At 40.6% G+C, this 23,634-nt stretch overlaps 1 protein-coding gene across 5 annotated transcripts in view; it reads right to left on the reverse strand.

Moving 5' to 3' along the window:
• The window catches only part of MET (MET proto-oncogene, receptor tyrosine kinase), a 93,680-nt gene that overhangs the window by 21,093 nt on the left and 48,953 nt on the right, over positions 1 to 23,634 (reverse strand). For all 5 annotated transcript variants that reach the window (XM_027893678.1, XM_027893679.1, XM_027893677.1 and 2 more), the window contains exons 6-11: positions 19,304 to 19,464; positions 18,052 to 18,154; positions 17,713 to 17,849; positions 16,450 to 16,623; positions 15,465 to 15,564; positions 1,453 to 1,671 (exon numbers count right to left, since the gene is read on the reverse strand). In XM_027893678.1, the coding sequence (XP_027749479.1) occupies positions 1,453 to 1,671; positions 15,465 to 15,564; positions 16,450 to 16,623; positions 17,713 to 17,849; positions 18,052 to 18,154; positions 19,304 to 19,464 (894 nt within the window). The remainder of the gene's footprint in view (positions 1 to 1,452; positions 1,672 to 15,464; positions 15,565 to 16,449; positions 16,624 to 17,712; positions 17,850 to 18,051; positions 18,155 to 19,303; positions 19,465 to 23,634) is intronic.

Here is a 23,634-nt window from a genome sequence, read left to right on the forward strand (position 1 = left end):
CCATAGGCAACCTGACCTGATTTTTAACTTAGCCCTGTTTTGAGCAACAGGGTTAGACTATGAAGATCTCCAGAGGTTCCTTCCAATCTATGTTATTCTATGATTCTTCCCAAATTAGTACTCTTTCCAACTGGTTGATATGCATGACCTGGAAAATACTGGAAAACACTGCTGTCATTGCACAGAGGCACTGAGCCATGCAGCAGCTCTATATTCCCAGATCTCCGTTGACCCACACACCAGAACTCTATCTAGCATTCCTCCATAACTAAACATGAGAACTGCTCTGCACTGAGGAAGGAGTGATTGTACGGCCAAGAGCTCCAAGTAGAAAAACAAAATAAAAAAATAAAAATCAGAGCAAAGCCCAAAACATTTTGCAGAGGCAAATTAATATTCAGAGTTTGACTGGAAGTCATAATGGCTGACAGGAGCTCTGGAGTAATCCTTCTTATGTCTGGCAGCCCAGAAGCTGGCTCACTGGATCATCTTGGAAGTCAAAGATCTCAGGGTGTCAAGATTTCTTCATTGTGATAGGGGAAAAGGGTTTTGGCTTATAGAGCTATGCAGGAGCTACAGAAAGAGATAACCTAAGCATTAAGACTGATTCTCTTCCATAAAGCATTTTTTATCAACTATATTCTATATAAATTATAGATATCTATATAAATTATGTGTACTTTATAACAGATTTTTGTAAGCATTCATTGTAAACCAGAAACATCCATATTTGTACCTTTTCTATTTGATAATCTAAACTCATAAAGCATTAGATTTCAAAAAATTGGACTCACACAAAGTTGATTTAACTTTCACCACAGTTCTGTAGTAGAGAGCGGCCTGTGCCTGTAAGGGCCCCAAATTCCTAAGAGATGTTTCTCAGTGCCATGTAGGCTATTCTCAACGCTCTTCGAAGAGGCATTCATCACCAACTTTGCATTTTTCACGGGTCCATAAATATTTAGGCTACAGCAGTGACTGATCCTCATGAGTGACTTTGTGCACAGGCCAGAGTTTCCCTTGGCTCAAGAGAGCCAGAGCTGCTAGGCCACATCTTTTGTGAGGAAGGACACAAAACCATGTGACAGTACGAGCTGGGACTTGGGTGCAGGCCACATACTTCAGGCTCTGGGCTGCTGGCCATGTTTAATCCTGAACTGGTGACGCAGCTCATTGCAATCAGAAGCTGATGCAGCATGGTCCTCCCACGAGGACGAGGAAAGTCCCTCTCCAACTCCACCTGATGCCAATCACCCTGGTATACATATCTTTGTTTTCAGCTCTGCATCTTTGAAATTGTGACAGCTGGGGGCTTGGGTGAATGCCGTACCAAACACAGTGCTCTCTCTGCCCTTGCTTCCTTGGGGCTTATGTCATCAAAATGTCTGTTCCACACTGTGCTGCTGATGTGTACTTGTGAATAATTGAAAAACTTATTTCAGCATTTCTTACCTTAATTTCCAGAACATTTTGGTTGCCTCTTGAGATGAACACTGGCTTTTCAAAATGCTTAAATACAGGATTATTTACATAATCAAAATCAAAGTACAGGGAGCTGACACCATCAAAAATAAAGAACACTTTGGTTACAAAGGGTGGTTGGAGATTGAAAACTTTCAGTGAAGGTGTTGTACAGCAGATTATCTCTGAGCTAGAGCGGTGGCTACATGCCTGTAAGAAAAAAAAAGGTAATTGTAGTACATACAAGCATAGGAAGTCAGTGATTAACGTAACTTTCTTTAACAATACATATATAGTGAAAAAATAAACACCAAGGGTCTTGTTCTTCTTTAACCAAAGCAAAATCCTGATCAGCGCAACACAGCATTTATGTAGAGCTGGGAGAAAAGTATAAAAACTTCATGTCAATGGTGTTTTCACTCTTGTTGAGGAAATGTTCAAGTAAACAAGCTTCCTGGCCTGATTGTTCACAGCACTTTTAAAGTAAATATTTTGCAGATAATTAATGGAAAATGATTTCCAAAGCCAAGGACCATCAGGAGGCTAGCCTGATGTACTGAGCAGGCATAGTTCAGCTTACCCAGCCTATGTCATAGTGACTGCCTCATGGATTTCTCTTCCTTTTTCACAACCAGAGCAATAGAAAGAGACCAGAGGACAAGGTAAAAGCCAACAAATTTGACTGAAGCAGTGGAAAGCAGAAATAAAGCACGGTTTACCCACGGCATAGCTAATTCACTGTGTTTCCAGAAAGGCACCATGGCCTTTGTGAGAAAGTGCTTTAGAGCCAAAGCCACTGTGGACCCTGGGCCACGAAAACTCAGCAAAGTGTATCTTCTTTTGAAAAATGTTTATGTAAGGCCCCAGGTGTGTAGCACTTGTTGCTTAGGTACTCAGTCATGCAAGTCTCTGCTGAGAGTGTTGACTGTGGGACATGCTTTGCACTGTATCTCAGACCAGCAGGCATGAGATGTTTGCCCCTCACTGCAGCACAGGAGCTGCCTGACAACAGGCATGAAGGCACACTGGCCACTCACTCTGCCACTATTCCTTCTGAGGGCCTTTTCTGAGGGAAAGCTGCGGCTGCACCTCATGATCAGAAGACCTGCCAGAGAATGCTTTCTGCCATGGAGATATCATAGAATCATAGAATAGACTGGGTTGGAAAAGACCTCCAAGATCATCAAGTCCAACCCCTGATCCAACTCCAATTACTATATCATGGCACTAAGGGCCACATCCAATCTCTTTTTAAAAACCTCCAGGGATGGTGAATCCACCACCTCTCTGGGTAGGCTGTTCCAATGTCTGATTACCCTCTCTGTAAAGAATTTCTTCCTAACATCTAACCTAAACCTCCCCTGGCAGAGCTTGAGCCCATGTCCCCAGTTGACAGAGGGACACCTAGAAGGGTTTCCTCTGATCCATTTTAGAAACCAGCTTTAATTAGATTAACGGTGCTCTAGAAGAGTCAACTCTCTCTTGACTATGAGGGTTTCTACAGGACCACTTTGCTTATAATATCAACAGCACACCTACAAGCAGCAGAGGGAGGCAGGGTGGGTGGTGGGCAGCATCACACGAACTGCAGAGTGGCTTGTTTGTGATTGCATCATGTACTCCCTTCTCTGTGCATCTCTTTCATGCTGCCTACCATGGATATGGTTGAAAAACTTCTGGCACAAACACAGTTGCTTCAACTCCACAGAAGTATTTCTCTTCCAACTGTATAAACTCTCTGTAACCAGTTCCCTGTATACTGTGCCCTGACAGCAGATTAAACTTTCTTTTTTTTTTTTAAAATATAAATACTGGGAGACTGACATGTGCCACAGTAAGAATGGGGCCAAGCTCCTAGTCATCATAAATCTTACATTCGTTCTACAAGAAATTTCCCTGGAAAATCAACAATGCTGTCAAATACCTTTGTGCATCCAGAGAAGGCCAAAATGTGTATTTTTCTGTTTTGTTTTTCAAATTAAATTGGTTCTCATTACATAATGCTGCCTGAAGGAGCTGTAAAATTAGTTTAAATTAATGCAATGTAACTTTGCTGTTTCAAGGCTATATCAGTTATATTAAATCAGCTGTCTACAAATCAGCAGTTTTTGTTATCACCACAGGAATTTATGTTATTTATTGTTAAATCTTGAATCTGCCAAGGGAAAAATTTTCAATGTTCTGAGCACTTCAGTTTTAGAGCTCTTACGTGTTTGTGAGCTGTGAGTTCGGCACTCAGTTAAATAACTTGGTGCAGTTCTTAGTGGTGCTAATGGGACTTGCACCTGTGTATCTAACTGCCCATTTAAATTCGTAGCAGAAATTCAGAAATTGTTGTGCAAGCCCCATTACAATATGGTAAATTGTGGGACACAAGACAAAGGCAGAATTTTGCTCCATTTGCTTACAGTATTAGACTGTTCTTCTTTTGAATACTTTGTTATACACCAGGCTTTGTTCTATTACATGGATCTAGAAATTAATTTGAATTAGTATGGTAATAATAAGATGTGTCATTAGTATAATGGATGATCAAGCCATACTTTTCCATGATATATGAATGTTTGTAAAGTTATCTATCATTTTGTGTCAATTCTAAAACGGGATTACTAAAATACATATAATTATGAAGCTAAGTATGTCCCAAATAATCATTATATTTATTTGATTAATGTAAATTCATTAGAGTCTTTATCTACTGTAGAGTAGTGATGTCCCTTAAATGAATAGCAGTGGTATTCATAACTTTGTTTGTGGCTATCTATTAGAATCAGTACTTTACTTTATCAGGCTGGTCTCTGAAGCAGAAGCTTTCAGAAAATGATAAAAATCTAATAATACTCTTTGGAGGGGATGCAATGTGACTGATTGGTAAGGTCAAGAAAAATCTTATTTGCAATGCCCTTATTGGTACATGGTTTGACATGACATTTTTACCTTGAAATTGATTTTAGCAATTGAAGAATATGACGGTTTGGTTTTCATGAAATATTGGATTGAGGATCTCTAAGAAAAAAACCCTAATTCAATCTATTGCCTTCTCAATTAAGATACTGCCTATCACCCAGCACCTTTAACTTTTATTTAATTAAGCTTTAAAGTACATTAACTTTAAAAGCTAAGCCTACATTCTTCTTGTGACTATAATCTACATCTGAAGACTGTAAGGAAGAAAAGATAAAAATTATGCTACATTTCACAAGCATAAATAAATGCTATACCCCAAAGGGAATAATAATCCATTGCACAATGCATATGACTCATCACTTAAGGTATGTATTCTTGTTTCATTTGTAAAATATGACCCCTGAGGCAATTAATTCAAACCTGACCTACAGAATCTGAACTTCAGTGTCCAATTCAATTTTTTTTCATCTGATGGAACAACAGGAAAAATTATGAGGGAGGATCTCTGAGTTCCAGAGGTCTCCCAGCAGCTGACCCAGATTAAGAGAGGGGCAGTTGGATGTGTATTATTACAGGATCTGCAACTGTCAGAAGAGAGAAAAGATCCAATTTTTCCTTTCATAAAAAGTAAACTTTTGGAGTTCCAGTGAGGAATGAAAGATGAATGAAGTTAAAGACAGACTGGGAGACTCTCCAACTGTCTTTGCCAAAGGATGATTTCTCAATAGAAAGAGATGAGAATACAGGTCCAACTTGAGGAAAAGCACATTCAGAAGACTTTTCTGTGTAAAGCAGTGACACTCAAGCAGTGTATCTTGAGCATTTTTCAGAGAACTCATTGGCTTTTGCTGCCATTTCAGGTAGTATAATGAGTGGCCCTAATGGATCAGTGTAATTTTTATTCTAGTTGTCTTCTTGGATGAAGGCATGGGAGATGATACTTCTAGTCTATCAGATCGTTGGATCAGGAGGGTCAGCTCTTGCTGCTGGGTTGGAGAGCCAGCCCTTTGCACAGCATGACCAGTACTGACTGGGAGTCTGAAGTCTGGGCTTGGGATGGTCAATGTGCCTTGTAGCACATCACTGGCCGGTGATTTCCCACCGTGGCTTTTCCCTGACACCCCCTGCTATACTCTTTCCTTGGCAAGAGATGTGCATAAGACAAAGATCTGGCACAGAAAAATACAAATTTCCCCTTTTTGGGGGTGTCGTGGTTTTGCCCATCAGCCCATCCCTGGGGCTGAGGATGGTTTTGTCCAGGTGATTTCCGGACAAAAAAGCCAATCAAAAGTCCAGTAACGCCTTTGCTAATTACATCTTCAAGAAAACGGAAGAGAAGGTTGTTGGCGCAGTTAGAATTGGTAGCGGCAGCCATGTAGGAAAGAAGAGTAGCGGGCCCGAGCAGAGCCAAACTCCCTCCTCCCCTGGCTTGGGCCGGGGTGGGGGGAGCAGGTGCAGCACTAAAGTCCTTCCTTCTTTCTTGTAAGAGAGTGAAGAAAAAAAAGTTTCTAACTGCTTGGACAGAAACCGCTGTGAAAGAATTCCAGTCGAAAGATAACGGAGCTTACAAAGTCGAAGCTGGCAGCTGAAGTTGCAGCAAGAAAAGTAAAGTGCGAAAGGGGGAGCTTGTTCCCCCCCACCTTTCCGCTCTCTCTCTTCAGCAGGGAAAAGACTAAAAAGTAATCCCTGCTACTTGTAAAAGTTTGTTGGAGTAAGGAGACTGCCCATGCAGCTGATAGAGGAGTCTGTGGATGCACCAAAGAGAACCGAAACTTCATGAGAAGAACTGAAGTAAGGCAGAGTCCTGGTGGAGATCTGTGACCTCGAGGGAAACCTGTGCTGGAGCAGTGACGACTCAGGTGAGATATTGGGATCCGTGTGTGTGTGGATCCGTACTGCTGTTGAAGATTTTGTGACTCTGAAAAATCTCATGCTGGAGCAAGACGGCTCATGTGAGATGTTGGGATCCGTGTGTGTGTGGATCCGTGCTAGACCCATGCCGAGAAGTCTATCAAGGACTGTTCTCCCATGGGGAGGGACCTCCATAGGGAAACAGGGGTGAACTCTTAAGCCATTATCCCCTGTAACCCTGTGGAAGAAGATCCATAGTAAGCAAGTGTCTCCTTGCAAGCCTATGGAAGGAAGACCCTTCAAGACTGGGTAACCCCCAGCCTTCGGTCTTAGCCCAGAAGGGAGGTAAGCCCAGCCTTGGAAACCAACACAGAGCGAGAGGGAGAGAGAAGAAGTTCCAACTGCAGTGAAAGTACTGCTACTGCTGAGAATTTGTTACTAGAGAGAAAGAGAGCTGAAACTCTGAAAATAAAGAATGAGACTACTTCTTCTCCTTGAACTAATATAAAAAAAGAAGAAATATTTCTGTAAATATATTGCACTTCAACTTGAGTAAAAATTGTTGTAGATATAGTTCTTTAGTTTTTAATTTATTAGCAGTTTTTGTTTTACTAGTAATAAATGTTTATACTGTTTTCCCCAAATCCTGTCTCTCTTTTGTCTGCAAAAAACCTTCTCTCAACTAGTAGTAATTGTGTGGGAGGTGGAAAGCAAATTAACCCAAAGCAAAACCACGACAGGGGGAAACTCTTTGCTGGGCTTCTGCAGTAGCTGTATGCCACAGAGTCAAGACAGATAGAGGATCAAACTCCCGAGTGTCTTTGGATAGGTAGTCAGGTATATCTTCAGTAATCACACACTCAACATACACATTTTCCAGGGAATTTATTTTATCATTGTTTAATACCTCTAAGGAAGACACTCACTGTTGAATTCTAGGCATTTTGATGAGTATTACGAGTATGGATTGTTCACAGACTTGTAAACATTGAAGGAACTTCAGGGTATTTTAAAATTCTCTTGGAAAACAGCAGGAAATGGCACTCAGCAGGGAGAAACTGAGAAACGCTAAAGATCATTCAAAAGACTACTTACTGAAGAGATAATTAAAAGTCTGTAGAAAGAGAAGACCTTGCAGAGCTACAGGGTCAGTTGTTGAAGGTCATGTATTAGAATGTGTAACTCCTTAGTTTTTTAACCTTGCATATCATGGGACATTCATGGTTAGAAGAGATTAAGCAGTGGGAATGTACAGCCAAATTAGTTAATAGATGGAATAGTAAAAATAGTATTAAAAAAAAGAATCCCTAAATGACCACTTGTTCACTGTGGGGGAATCAGTGTCAAGTACAGGCTTTCAAAGAGAAATATTGGCTCCAAGTGCTTCAGAAACAGAAAAATCATCTAGTGTGACTTAGAGAAGAGGTTAAAAGACACTTATTTTGTAAACAGGCTCCTGATCAAACACCATTCCAAACTGCACAGGTTTTTTTACAGGCACAATGCGAAGTGAAAGGAAGGAATGAGCTGCTTCCCTGCTGGTGCACCTCACAGAGGAACTGGATGTGTGAGCAGAAGTGAGAGGGTTTCTCTATCCTTATGCATTCTCTATAGTTGTTGGGAATTTATGCAGCACTTCTTAAATTCCTAATTTTTGTTCCTAGTCAGAACAAATGATAACAAGAAGTCATGAAATGGAAATTAAAAAAGAAACACATTGCAAGCATTGAAACATATGGTTCAATTACTATAGAACATTTTTTTCAGTCATTGAAATAAATTCAAAGAAGGCAAAATGTATTATTTTGACAGTGTTAACACAGAATGTAATATAAACATAACTAGTATGAATACAGCTCTCAACAATTTTAAGGAAATTTAAATAAAAATGAAATGAACACTATTAAGTTAAAGGCATTTTTGCCATATAGAAGAAAAATTTTAAGAAATACTAAACTACAAATATGAAAGCTGAAAAGCTCAACATAATATTTCTTCAATGGGGGGTGGCATATTGCCCCCAAAACTTTTCAGTCTCAGTGAAACTGCACTTATAGGAAGCTGTTCCAGAAAAACTCTTTTATCAGTTGTACTGCTCACCTCTTTCACAGGGATGGAAGAGGCAGAAAAGAGCAAAAAAAAAGAGGCAGAGAAGAGCAAATGCCCCAGGGCATGTCCTCTGGCTCTGCTCCCTGAGACTTAGGGATGCACAGCAACCCCAACAGCTCCTGCTGTTTACAGAAGTGATTCTCCACTTACACTGTGACTCTGTCAGAACTCTAAGCCACAATTAAACCTGAAGACAGCAAAGACAGAGAGCTGACAGGAAAAGGTGAGACCTGTTTTAAACTGGGCACTATTCATTTGAATCAAATGGTTTAGGGTCTGGGAGGTGGCAGAATGAAGGAGAAGAGCTCTAGGAAACAACATTTATCAGGAGAATTTGGAGCGGTTTGGTTTGTTCCAACTGAAAAAGAGAAAGGCTGAACCATAGTGTAATGCAAATATGTAAAATTAGCAAGAGAGACTGATTATCTGTTGGTTGTGTCCACAGAGGGTTAAACAAGTAGATAGGTAATTAGCTGCAGGATTTGGGTTAATTATTAGAAAGAAGTCTTTCCAAACCACTAGGTAAGCAGGTAGAGCAGCTCTCTCTAAAGCTTGTTTAAGCAAGGTTGTGAAATTTCTTTCACAAGGAGCTTTAATAACAGCCTAGACAAATATCCGTCAGGCAGTGCTCTGCATACATTTGCTCCTGGCACAGGGAAGCGGGCCAACCTAGGTCTTTGTGGTCCCTCCCAGCTGTACTTTCCTTTGATGCTTTGGGATGTGTTTCAGTGCTGGCTTTGGTTTTCCCAAGAGCCAGAGTTTCTGAATGCTGACAAAAGCAGCTTGTTGGAGTAGGCTAGTGAGAGAAAACTGAACAGAAAAAGGTCTTAAACAACAATTAAAAAAGAATGACTCATATAGTTATCCTCTCCCAAACTAAGGAGGCAAAAAAACATACAACCTCAGCTATAGCACTTCTTGAGCATTTTGGGTTGTATTGTAGTGTTTGTCTGGGTTTGGTCTGTTCAGGAACACAACCTGTCTTCTTTATAAATCAGACAGCTGGTCTGGATCCCTGCTGGAAACAGATCCTCACTGTTGTTTACTTTTGTAATGACTGGATGAAATTTTGGTTTTTTTGTATATCCCTCATGCTAGAGCCCAGAATCTCCAGTGCAAGATGGGTCAGACTGCAGCCATTGGCATCTGCCACAAGCAATTTCCTCAGTTACACAGTGCAATCTTGTTTTGTTAGCTATAAATCTTCCCCTTCCAATATCCTTCCTTGAGAAATATGTTTGAGGTAGAGAATAGTGGCAGAACAAATGGCTGCCACAGAGGCACAGAAGGCCACTGAGTGCCAGAAGACTTTAATTTCAATAGAGCAAAAATATATTGCTGGAGCAGTGTCAAAAATAAAACACTGTGGATTATAATCTGTTTGAGGTTACATTCCACCTTTTGTGCAGTGAGAATGAACTTGTGTACAGCTGCTCATACAGTGGGGCAAATTTCTTAGAGATTATCGGGGTAGGGGATTGGTGTCTTGGCAAATTCACATACACTGCAAAGTAGGAAAAGAAAAAGATAAAGAAGATAATTCTGACTGCCTATGTCTATGTCTTTTTTCAACAGCAGGTTAAAAGGCAGGATGAAAGCAAACCACTGCTCAAAGGCAAGGTTGCTCCCCAGTGTTTGAGGGAGAGAGTAAATTCTATGGCATCCATTGCCTGGAGCTGCCAGTCACTTTTGGACAGTGAATTTAGTGCTTTAAAATTTCAGATCCTTTCAAATCTGTCCAGATTCTAAGGAAGCGAGGCAGCACCAGAGGCAGCTGAAAGATGGTTCTGAGGTGAGATTGGGCTGTGCAGGGGTTCCTGTGACTACGAACACCTAAGTGCAGCCTCATGTGAACCTGGGACCCTTGGCAGCCAAGCACTGGAGGAGGGGTAGTGCTGGGAGCGACCAAGGGGGAATTTCAACGGTTCCAGGGAGCCCCAGCAACCTGGAGTGTGGCAAATGGGGCGTGGCACATGGCACAGCAACCTGCACAGGCAGGGGGAGCAGAAAAGACTCCTCTCTGACCAGCCGGGAGCAGCCAACAGAGCAAACAGGCTCAGAAGCTGGTAAGGTAGAGCAAAGAGATCCTTTCAGTCTAAATCTTTTTAGCATACTATTTTAAGCTTCCTCAGTTATGGCTGACATGCCATAAAGCTCTATTCCTTGTCGCTGCAGGACTCGCTGTACCAGCTGTGCCAGAGGCCTCCAGACAGACAGACCTGCTGATGGCAGATGTAGCTCTCCAGGTCAGAGGTTGCCAGGAGTGCTTGATGCCTCTTCATGATGCTGGGGCAGACAGTTATTTTGCAGAAGATGTGCTGTGGTTGAAGAGTTGTGTCACCAGGCGAAGGAGCTATGGGAAGAGTATTCGAAGTATTCGAACAAAAAAGCAAGAGATAGACTGATTATACTCAGAGATGCTACCATTTCAAGACTCTCGGGAGTCTTGAACCTCTGTTGTAGCGGAGATGGAGGTGGACTCAGAACCCAACAGGGAAATTAGTGAAAGGAATATTAGTTTTTTAAAGATGAAGGCTGGAAGCTGGTCACTGCATGTACCAGGAGGAAGATTCCTCCTCCTCAAAATATGACAGGTAGGACTGGCACATTCTACAACAGGCTCTGGAATTAGAAGGCTGGCCAACTGAGGAGGGGGGTGAGGGTCCTTCTAGGATAGTGGGGTCCCATAAAATATCATCACCTGTACCTGCATCCAGATCTCCTCTGTCAAGAGGAAAAGAAGGGTAATTGTAATAGGAGACTCCCTTTTAAGGGGAATGGAGGGCCCGATATGCAGATCAGACCCAACTCACAGGGAAGTCTTCTGTCTTACAGGGGCTTCGGTAAGGGACATTACTGGAAAACTCTCCAGACTAACAAGTCACTCTGATTACTATCCACTATTGGCAGCAATGAAATAACAAAGAGAGCAATCAAAAGAGGCTTCAAGATCCTGAGACCATTGGTAGAGGGATCAGGAGCACAGGTAGTAATCTCCTTTATCTTTCCAGTAATATTAATAGGGATATGCAGATTCATCAGGTCAATGAGTGGCTCCAAGGTTTGTGTAATCAGAAAAATTATAGGTTTTTTGATCATGCCATGATCTACTCAACACCTAGTCTACTAACACCTGACAGGATGCAGCTTTCTCAAAGGGGAAAAAGAATTTTAGTGCTGGAGCCAGTGAGGCTTGTTGAAAGGGCTTTAGACTAGCTTGGAAGGGGGAAAGGGGCAAAACCAGGCTCACCAGTGATGAGCAATGGGATGATGTGCCAAAACTTGAGGAAATGAGCAGTCATGGGATCCCTCAATCTGCCTCAAGAGGTGTTGGCTACAGTGTACACCTGAAATATTTCTACACTAATGCTCGCAACATGAGGAACAAAGAAGAGGAGTGTGAAGCTTTGGCTCAGTCCCAGAGATCTGACATCACTGGCACAAGTGAAACCTGGTGGGATGAGACCTGTGACTGGAGTGCCCTGTTGGATGGTTATAGATCTTCAGGAGGGATAGGCAGAGCTGAAGAGGTGGAGGGGTGGCACTGTATGTAATAGCAGGGTTAGAATGTATGGAGCTCACAGCTGGCAGTGGCCGAACTGAGAGCCTCTGGGTAAGAATCAAGGGGCAAACAAATAATGCAGATGTCATCGTGGGAGTGTGCTATAGACCTCCCAGCCAGTACGATGACACCGACAGATCATTATTTGAAGAACTAAAGTGTTGGAGGTGGTTTTTGTGATTATGGAGAGCACAATTATGGTGGTTGAACAGCCTGTGTCATAAGGGATTTTAAGGTGTGATGTTATCGCGGAGCTGCAGCTTGAACTGTCATCGTGTTGCAAGTGGCTGCCATGGACATCGTGCTCAAGAGCTGGTGTCAGCTGTCATTGGACAGTTCGTGAAGCCACAGCAGCTCGACCAATCACTGTTTTCCTTGTTGCTGTGTAGCCCCTTCATACATTTGTATATGTTCCCTATGTTTATGTATTCTCCCATACCCTATCCTAGTTGGAGGATTAGCATGCTCCTCCTATTCTCCTCCCAGATTCCTGAACCTTCCTCCGAAATTCCTCTAAGAATCCTCCAGTTTCTAATAAAGTTGGATTCAGCTTGTCGACCCCACGCTGAGCTGGCTGGTTGCCTTTTCTAACCAACTCCGACACTAAAGGACACTTCCAAATCAACTGCCATTGTCCTTATGGGAGACTTTAACTTTCCAGAAATTAACTGAGAGCATCACAGAGCTGGTAGAACCAGGGCCAGAAGATTACTAAAAATCCTGGATGACAACTTTATGAAACACATCCTAAGAGAGCCAACTCAGAAAGATGCCCTCCTTAATCTGCTGCTTGTCAACAGAGTGGATCCTGTGAGCAAAGTGGAGACTGGTCGCTGTCTTGGCCACAGCAACCACGAAGTGATCAAGTTTAAAATCTATGATGACAGAAGGAAAAGCACCAGCAAAACCTCAACTCTGGACATGAGGAGAACAGACTTTTGGGCTGCTCAGGGAACTAGTAAGTAAGGTCCCCTGGAAAAATGTTTTTGTAGGTGCTGGGATCCATCAGTGCTGGTCCCTTTTAAAACATCACCTCCTACGGGCATAGGAGCAGGCAATTCGCAAGTGCTGGAAGTCAAGCAGAGGAGGCAGAAGGCTGACTTGGCTGAGCAGGGATCTTCTCTTGGAAATAAGGCAAAAAAGGCAGGTGTATGCCCAGTGGAAGCAAGGTCAAGTGACATGGGAAGAATACAGAGATGTTGCTTCCTGCTGTAGGGAGAAAATCTGTGTGGCCAAAGCTCAGATGGAGTTGAAGCTGGCTGGAAATGTGAGGATCAATAAAAAGTACTTTTTCTAATACATTAATGACAGCAGGCAGTGTAGAAATATCATTGACCCATTACAGGATGAGGATGGTCACCTCACAAACAGGGACAGAGACAAGACAGAGGTGTTTAAGGCTTTCTTTGCCTCTGCCTTCAATATGGATGAGGGACCAAGGGGGTCCTAGTGCCCTGAGCTGGAAGACCATGACTGCAAGAATAATCAACTCCCTGAAATTGTGCAGGATCTGCTGCTCCAGCTGGATTCCTAAAAATCTATGAGGCTAATGGGATTCATCCCAGAATCCTCAAAGAGCTAGATGATGTCATGTCAAAACCTCTCTCAATGATTCTTGAGCAATCTTGGGAATCTGTAGAGGTCCCAGCTGACTGGAAACTGGTGAATGTTGTCCTGACTTTTAAGAAGGGCAAGGAGGAGGACCCCTGTAACTACAGGCCTGTCAGTCTCATTTCAGTGCCTGGTGAAGTTATGGAAAAGATTGTTATGGGAAGTATTGAAGAACACCTAAAAGACAACACAGTCTTTGGTCAAAACCAACACAGCTTTGTGAGAGCAGGGTCCCGCTTATCAAACCTGATTTCCTGAAACCTGATAGGAGGGGCAGACTGATGTTTTTCTCTGTGGTGACCAGTGACAGAACCCAAGGGAATGGCCTGAATTCGTGTCAGGGGAGGTTTAGGTTGGATATTAGAAAAAGCTTCTTCAACCAGAGGGTGGTTGGGCACTGGAACTTCCCCAGGGAAGTGGTCACAGCACCAAGCCTGACAGAGTTCAAGAAGCGTTTCGATGATACTTTGGGGCACTCGGTGTTACTCTGAGGGATGGTTCTGTGGAGGGCTGGGAATTGGACTTGATGATCCTTGTGGGTCCCTTCTAACTTGGCATATTCTGTGATTCTGTTAAGTCCCAAATATTTGACAAGCAAGGAATGAAGTATCAGGGCCTGAAGAGAAGCAATATTGCATATTCTCACAGGGGAACAGAGAAAGCATATGAGTGATCTTTACTTTAAAAAAAAAAGACTGCTCAAACCCATACAAAGCAAAATCTCAAGATCTTTTCTTTGGAAATCCTCTGTGTCTAAAAATGATCATGCCTACCTTACTCAATGCCTAATAAATTTTGAGTCTAGTTGATTTCACTGAAATGTTTTGTTTTTCTATTGATGGGCAAAGTGACTTTTTGATAACACTGAACATGGTGTTTCATTGTGAAGGCACTGATTTTTCAGATTAAAATCTGAACCCATTAAATTACAAGCCACGACTACATGCTGTGGAAATTCAGGTCCCGACACTCATAATATTATACAAATTAGGATCATGAAGAATATGATGACCTTGAAGCTATAAAAGACTGCAAATTTGCAGACATACCATTTAAAATGCATTGAGCAAACCTAGGTCTAATACTTAGAATTCAATGCAGGAAATAGTGTATGATGATCATTAGAAATAACCTGAGAATATGAACAGTAACATAGCATGTCATAAAGAGTGTAGGTCAATTTAGCTTCAGTTAGGCTAAATAGACCTTACAGGATAAGAAAATGTTGGAGGTACAACACAAATGTGTAGGCAAACGCTTACAGAAAACAGTTTCAGTACAACTAGCCATTAAATGCAATCTTTATCTTCTAAAAATTAAAGCGGATCACATGGTCTTATCTGTACATCCTATTTAGATTTAGGCATTGTGTAGTGTCAACTCAGAAACAAAATCAGAAGGCTTAGATCCCTGACTGACCCTCTGTTCATGCAGAGGTACACAATTGCAAAGCCCCAAACCTCTCTTAAAACTTAGTTGTTGAACTTAGGTAAATTAGGAAAAATTTGCCCCAGTAGGGAATTTTGCAAGCAGAAATTCTTCCAAATAATACTTACTTTTGATTTCAGATATTTACTCTTCCTCTGTCTTATATCCATAGTCACCACTTGAATATCACAGTAGCTTGAACTTGATATGTAATCTGACATACCTGCATTGCATTGCTCTGTGTTTAGTCACTCGAATTTGCATTGCTAAATTGCAATATAAAAATCTTACTATCAGATACTGTAAAAGCCTTATGTCTTTGGAAAAGGTTCCTTGGAAACTGCTGTCGTACCTTCAGCCCAAATTCAAATTTGTTGTTGAATTTTGCCTATACAGTGAAAACAGTCTGCGCAAAATATCAGTGGAAGCTCCAAAGTTTCAGGGCAAAAGTCAAAGTATTTTGACTGAAAATTCATAACTGTTCATCACACCAAGATGAAAAGATAACAGATTGTCTTCTCTAAGACTGACTCACCACAGAGAAGTTCATTCCCAGTTTAGGTACAGTAATCACCATCTGAGGAAAGCACACTGAGTTCAAGTTGATTCCCTGAGCTGTGATTGTACTTCCACCACTAGGAAAAGTTAAAAAAAAAAAAAAACAACACACACACAAAAAAAAGATGAGTAGGATAATGATACATCTGCTGTGATAATGTTAATTACAAATTATATTTTTTAAGTGAATGGTAACATAAAATCAGAATTAGGGATATATGGGGTGAGTACAAATAGTTTCATGCAGTGAGATTATTTTTCTGGGAAATAAATTTTACACTTACTGTAACAACTAATCAAATAAAGAAAAGAAAAATAATTTTTAAAATTGTCGTATGCCAAAGTACAAACCAAATGTGTATATTTCAAAAGAGGGTGCATACTTGTACTTCACATTTGCTTACTTGTTTAACTTATCGCTTTCAGTGGCGCTGCGAAAGGTGTCTGTTTTACTGCAGACATTTTTTTGGCAAAGGCAGATGGCTTGGAGACTAAGATTGCTACCAAAACCATAAATCTGCCACTTCAAAACACACATATACTACCATACATATATATTCATAATATTTATATAGCACTGGATTTAGACTATTTTAAAATCCATTTGCTCTCCTGAGTACTGCTGACTTGTCACATTAAACGATTTTTCTCACTAATCAGTGTAATGTCCAGACACCATACAGGAGACTCACTTAGCTGTACAGCAGATATCTCAGCAGGACACCACAGGTAGGCTCAGCAGCAGCTAGCAGTGAAATCATATAAAGAAAAGATCCACCCTTCCCCCTTCTCCTTCACCTCTGAAAGGAAATGATCTGCCCTCTGCAACTGCACCATAATAGAAACAATTGGCATGGCAGATGAAGATAAAAATGCAATTTCTTTTGATGGATTGCTGCGCAGCATAGCCATTCTTTGTTCATTCGTTACTTTTCTTGTTTCTGTAAGAAACTTTTACTCACCTAAGAAAAGATTTGGACGGATGAATTTTTAAAACGACAGGGTCTTCTCTGTATGTGAAATGGCTGCTTGCGTCTCGAATAGCTTCATCGATTTCCATTCTCACACGATATTCCTGGGGAATTCGCTGCGCTGGAGTATAGCACTCCACAGTGCTTGCCAGTATGCTGGGAGGACTGCAAAGGGATTGCTTGTCAGCATTATAAAGCATGTACTTAGTTTAAAACACTGTCCTTTAGTGAGCCCTAACATCGCCTAGGGATCAGCTTATAAAAAAAGGTCATTGATTTTCCCACTGGATAATCATATGGCAACAAGCACCACTGCTTAGGCTCAAGATTCATCTTAATTTAGTTGACTTGCTACTGGATGGTGCTTCCCTAGCACTGCTGACAACCACATCAGCCCCTGCACCCTGCAAAGGCAGCTTCGAGCCTGGAAAACACCACCACATTCCAGGTTTAAGGAGAAAGACCTGATCTACTGTAACCAAGGGATAACGCCCCGTTCAAATCCACAGGACTTATGCTGTGTTAAAAACCTCAAGTAAAGGCAATAGTGGGGGATATACCCACTGCAGAGAATCTGTGCTTAGTATTTTAATGTGTATATACAGCTGTGATTGAAGGCATTTCCACACAGGGGACATCAAAGATTTTTGACTGAGCTCCTACTGGAGACAGTATAGAGACACAAGAACTTCTGACTTAATCCTCAAAACAATTTTATATGTGCCAGAGAAAGTTCCAATGTGATGCTGTCTCTGGCTGTTCACTGACAGCAACGCAAAAGTAGTTGCTCCTCAGCACGGGATACACATTTCCACACTGGTCAGGTCTCCATCAAACAAAGCAGTAGGAAATGGTAACCCACACCCACTGGATGCTCACTGGCAGCTGCTGCACGAAAAATAGCTCTTGCTAATACAAGAGAGAGGGCTGAGTGTGTGGGAGTCGGGAGAACAAAAATGATGGGAAATAGGCAGCTTCTAGTCCATTAGAAGTTGATTTGCTACTTCTCTGTGCAACCTTTTAATGAGGTTAATGAAGACATTACAGAATAAACAAGTCTTCTAGGGAACCGTAGTCCCCTCTAGAAATCTTTCAGACATCCAGAACTTGATGCTTATTGCAGTATAAATTCCCCAATAAGTGACACAAGGACAGGAAAGCTAATGCATTTTTGCATTTGCTTTTTTTTAGCTCCAGACATTTTAATTAAGCCATTTCAATATTAAGGATATAACTTTTTACTATGTACATTACCTTTTCAAAGTGCATGGTTGCTCACCAACAAAAATCCTTACTGATTTTCCACTCCTTAGGTATTTTCCAGCTACAGTTAGCAGTGTTCCTCCAGATTTGGGGCCGTAAGTGGGGGATATACTTGTTATTACAGGATTCTAAGGGATGGTAAAAATAAGAATGGTGGATCATGAGATTATATATTCAAAATATGAAGAGGAAGGATCTCAAAACATTTATTAGCATTGCCATGAAGTAACAGGAGTATAGAATTACCATACTGGATTGGACTCATGAAAAGTTCCTTCCAGTTAATACTGAAGCTAATTTTGACTATAGAGGTTTAATTGTAGTGCTTACCACATATGAAAATGTATTGAACAGTGTTTTGCCATGTCCAACAGAAACACTACTGGATATATTAAAACCTGGACTTTTTGCAGCAGGAACTGTGCATTCAAGCCTTTGGAAAACAAGGGAAAAAAAGGGATTACATTTTGTTTCTGCTTGACTTTTTTTGTATTAAAATAGAACCACTTCAAACTCATAATAATGAAGAATCCAGACTAAACAGATCATCAGTGTGTGAGCCTCAAGGACATTTCAGAAGTAACAGCTAGAAGAACTGCGCTCCTCCTCTTTAATACTAAATACAAACACTGTGGTTTTTATACTTAGCCAGAAAATAATACTATATCAAATATATTTCAGAAAAAAAGAAGCATGCTAGAGAAAACAAATACCTCCCATTCAACAGCTGAGGGTCTTTAATTTTCTGTTAGTATCAAATTTTGGCAGATAACAGGATTAGAAAAAATGCATCATATACACACATTTGTTGTATAAATTTAAATATTACAAAAAAATTAAACTTGAACTCTTGTGGCAGCATTTGTGGATGTATTATATTGCATTCACACAGTCTCATATGTGACATAATCTCCTTAAATCATTTTGTTTCCATTAAGACTGCTGAAAACAGCAGTCAGGTGAGTGCTCAATAGTTCTGGAGTACTTGCTAGAGTATACTTGCTGCTATATATGTGAACAGAGAAGCTGTGCCATGATTTGTGTATTGCTTTGGTGGTAGACAGTCATATGCTTTGAACCAAGAAAGGATATTCACTGAACTTCCTATTTCTTCCAGATAACAATTGTAATAACCTCTGTCTTAAGTCATTATCCCACCATCTCAAATACTTATTTCTGAGGAAGAGGAGGAGAGGTGCAACTGGGGGTCATAAGCCTCTGGATGATGAAATACCTGCATCTTCTCATGTTTCTCTCCAGCAGCTTCACAGATTAAGAAGACAGAGGTGACATAACTGAGCCCAACAGGATCCTGGCCAAAACAACCTGCCCACTTTCCAGAACTTTGAATAGCTTCATTCTTGCCAGCTCCCACAGATGTTGAACACCGTTTCACAGACAAACCAGAAAAAGCTGCTGCAGGAGCTACTGGCATAAACTTGATTTATTTGTTCTCCATTTTGAGCACTTTTTATCTTGGGAAGCTTATCAAACCAAGAGATTTTTTTCAATTTGAAATTTCAGAATCTGAGATTATAAATATATGTAAAAAAATCCATATAAAAGGTTTTGGGTTTCTTACTTGTTTTTGTTGCTAGATTTTCCTTCCAGAGTACAAATTTGTCCTCCAATATGGACTACTGTATTTTTTAATTCAAATCTATTATTTTTGCTGAATCCAAAATCCCATCCACACAGTGTCAGCTTTGTCCCACCTTCTATGGGAGCACTGCTTGGGAGAATCTGTCAAAAAAAAAATACTGTGTTAGTTGAATCAGGTTTTCTTGAACTTCAAATGGAGCTAAAGAATGTGCAAAGAATAATTTTAGAAAAGCATTTCTTTTGGTAGACTGTATCCTACCATTCATCTTAATTGTTCTTTACCTTTCATTTGTCACATTATGGGCTTTCTCTGGCAGTAGCAATAAATAACAAAACCTATACTAGAAAGCTTTGAAAGTTAGTGTTTAGGGGCACTGAACAAGCTGTGCATTGTAACAGTCTTTTAAATCCTGCCGTTCTTGTCTTTCACATCTTATTTCTGGCATGTTAAACATACAATATACTTATTTTGTTAGAAGCTGAATGCTGAACACAAAAGAGCCCCAAAATGACCATTTTTTGTCAGCTTGATGAAAGTTGGGTTCAGAGCAAAGTAGCTTCAAAGACACCATAATCTGGTATCGCGTTGACGGTGATAAAGTTAACATGACTTCTGCTATTCTTTCCTTAAATCTTTTACATTTGGTCACCTCTGAGTTAAAAATAAATTACCCCTCAGAAACATGGAGACAATCTACAAAGGAAATGCCTTTTTTTTTTTTTATATATATATTTTAAATTGTCCTGTAAAATATAACAATGGTGGGAAAAACCTAGGAACACTATAGAAATCTTACAAAACTCAGTAAAAGTACTGGTCAGTACTGTCAAAAAAAAAAAAAAACAAAAAAACACAAAAACTCAAACAAAAACAACAACAACAAAAAAACAACCAACCAACAAAACCCCCCAACATTGGTTCAGGGATTATGAGGACTTTTAAAAACACTGCATAATTTTGCAAACATACCAGTACCACTCGACACAACAAAGAATGAAAGACTGAATTTATACTTGTGATCACAGTGCAGAAATGTCTTAATGCTTTAGTGATAATAATTTGGCCCCTAAAATGCAATACAGCTGTGCCCTTCAAAGGACCTGACTTAATTTTCAAGCTGAAAGTGTTTGAGTGATACTTGGCTATTATTTCATCTGGAAATCCAGTAAGACAGCACATTTCTGTTCAACTCCCTTGTAGCTATACTTCAAGACTCTCACAAATGAACTATTGTATATAGAAAGGCAGCTGAAGAATACTTCAAAAGAATTATACCATATACTATATATGGGGAAATTTACTGCCCCCATTAAAAACCAGACAAAGAGTCTGATCTAAAATTCACTAAAGCCAGGAGGAATCTTTTCTGTTTTAAAGAGCTTTGAATCAGCTCTCACCAAGCAAAGAAGAGGGAACCTATGCAGGAACAGTACTTTTGCACAAATCCTGTAAAAAAGGAGCCCCTTGACACACAACACGGCAGCTAAGAGTGTGGAGCAGTACTGTGTCCCATGGAGTCTGTGCTACTTCCAAGTTTAACTTTCCCTTATTTCTTTGGGTTTTTTCCTTCAAAATTGGGATTTGACTTCTGATCCTAGTTTTCCACTCTGGTTAATATCTCAGCACACTTACCTATTTTTGGAGTTATAAAACCCTGGCAGAAAATGGCATTGCTCTGTGGGGGTACAGGATGTCCCTATGTTTTGTACAGTAATTCACTGACATGTGGCATTTGAAGAGTTTGAAATGTAATCCATAAGTCAGCAAAATAAGGGTGTTAAAATCAGTCTGCACAAAGCTATACAGAATAAAAACTGAAAGTACTGAATTGTTTTTTAGTGATCTTATCTGCCAAAAGAAACTTGTAATAGTAGCCCATGTACCTTAATTGAGGGAGAGTAAGTATTTACTACATTTTGCCAACAAATTTAGGAGGCAAGACCTCTAAGTAGAGAGCAAAAAATAAACCAAATCTTAAACTTTTGGTTTTAAGTTCTGCAGAAATTCCCTCAGAGTGTTTTTATTCGAGTCTTTATTTTTGTTCCATTTGTTCTGTATGATGAAACATCTGAAAGTCAAATGTGGTTTTTCAGACTTGTACTTGTGAGAGCTGACAGGAATGAATTGTGAATCTCCTGGGCTTTGAACTGAGGTATATGTAGGCATCTTCTCTGTGCTTACATTGCGTAGGTAGTAACAGAAAGCAAGCAAAACCCAAACCAGATATAAATGCTATGAAATTCAGGATTCAAAAGTTCTCTATAGCACAAAAACTCCACTGATAACAAGGAGCAGGTCCTGCTGCAAGGCCTGCCATTCTGCTGTTTTCTGGACTTTGGGTTAAGGGAGGGAGCTAACTTTTCTTTTTGTTTTTGGAAGAAATTAAAGACCGTATTTTCCTTTTGCTTATGTTGACAGTCATTATGTCAATATCCACTCATATACTTTATAAATTTTTAGAAGAAAGTATACATTTATTAGTTTCAATAGCCCCTTCATTTCAATTAAGAGACAAGAACATGTACCAGACCATATGTGAAATTTCCATTAAAAACTCCAACCTCAACAGGCAGCGGAACGCCTGATATTCTTGATACATCTGATACAAAAGCCAGCTAAAATAACTCCCTTCAAAAACAACAACAAACCATGTCAGATTTTTAACCACAACAAAGAATCAGAAGGGACACCAATTTATTTCTTCTTTTACACCCTTCACCTTTCAGTGTGACCTGAATGCCACACACAGATGCTTGCAATTTTTCCAGCACCAAGTGGTCTCTGAGGAGATTCCCTTGAGTTCCCTGGCTTCCCTCTAGCACTGCTCATCCAGGCTGACAAAACACGCCCTGTGGTTGGCAGAGGCAGTGGATGGGAGTAGAGTGGGAGCTGGGCTGTGGAGGGAACATGTCCCAGTGCCTGCCCTACTACGCTGTCTGTAGTAGGGAGGATGCCTGGGCAGAGCTGGCTGCTCCCCATGGCTCCAAGGGAAAGTGCTTAAAGCAGGGCAAAGAAACAAAGGATCTGCAGGACTCCATGCGAATACACTGGGCTTCTTCTCTGTCAACCCTCCTGAGAAGAAAATATCTTTTTCATTGCCCACCACTGTGTGTAATAATCTGGGAAAACTTTGCTGAAGACTTCATTAGCCAGCATCCACTGGACCAGACCCTCGTAGAGCAATCTGTTCCTTCAGGTTAAAGTGATCATATGACATATCTCAGTCTGACCTTCTGGAAGCTGCAAAATATTAGGCAGAGGTTCAGACTGAACTTCAGATACTATGCAAAGCAGGTCATCCTCTGTTTGTTAGGAACAAAACAAGCTTGTTTCTTACATTTTATGCATATGGGTTTAAAGACAGATCAGAAGATGATGAATAATCTGTTTTATATTTTTTTCAGTAATCATGTTAAATGTCACGGTCCAGTGGAGCATGAAATCTGTCTTAACAGCTAGCAATCCAAAGGGATTTAAGTACCCAGATGCATTTTTTTCATTGCAAACCTTCCAGAAGCAACTTCTACCAACATGGGCATGCTGTAATTCGAGATTCACTTTGAGATCTACTGGTTGATTGGTGCCACAGATCCATATTCATTACAGGGGTAGACTGGGTTTGTGCTGAGCAGGAAGGGTTGAGCCACATGAGGAAGGGGAGCACCTAGCCAGCCTAACACCTGCTCCCTCTGTTCCTATCCAAAGCATGCTACCCTGGATGAGACCTCCCAGTGACTTCATAGGGACTGCAGAGGTGGCCTTGGGGATGCGCCTCTTGGTCTTGAAGCACCTCATGGATGGACCTCTTGGAGGCCTGTGCATGGGCTCCAGGCTCCTGATTCTTAAAACTGCTGAGTGCACACACTCAAAATTAAAATTAAAGAGGAAAGATGAAACAAGCTGTGCAGGACGGGTGAGTACCTTGGGTCTGCAGAAGTACAGAACAATATATCAGGGTAACTCTCAGCATATACCTTTGAATTGGTGATTCACAGTCTCATACAAACTAAGGCCAGAAAGGATTATTTCATCATCTAATATAACCTTTTTGAAATAAATGGCTTCTTATATAAAGGGAAAGTAAACTATTCACATTATGTGTTAGCAATTTTTGTACATCTCCTTTGCCCAAAGGTAAATGGCAATAGAAGGCAATGCAAACATCCTCCCACCATTTTCAAGCATTTTGGGTTTCCTAGAACTCTCCATTGTTTGTTCACTGAATTTTGCCTGTGTTAATCCTAAATTTAGTATCTGAAAGGTGAACATGATAAATAAACCTACCCTGTAAACATGTGTTTCTAGATTTC

Source organism: Empidonax traillii, unplaced genomic scaffold (assembly GCF_003031625.1).
Source record: "Empidonax traillii isolate 1590-97213 ecotype Southwest subspecies unplaced genomic scaffold, ASM303162v1 scaffold401:size1000279, whole genome shotgun sequence".
Lineage (NCBI taxonomy): Eukaryota > Metazoa > Chordata > Aves > Passeriformes > Tyrannidae > Empidonax > Empidonax traillii.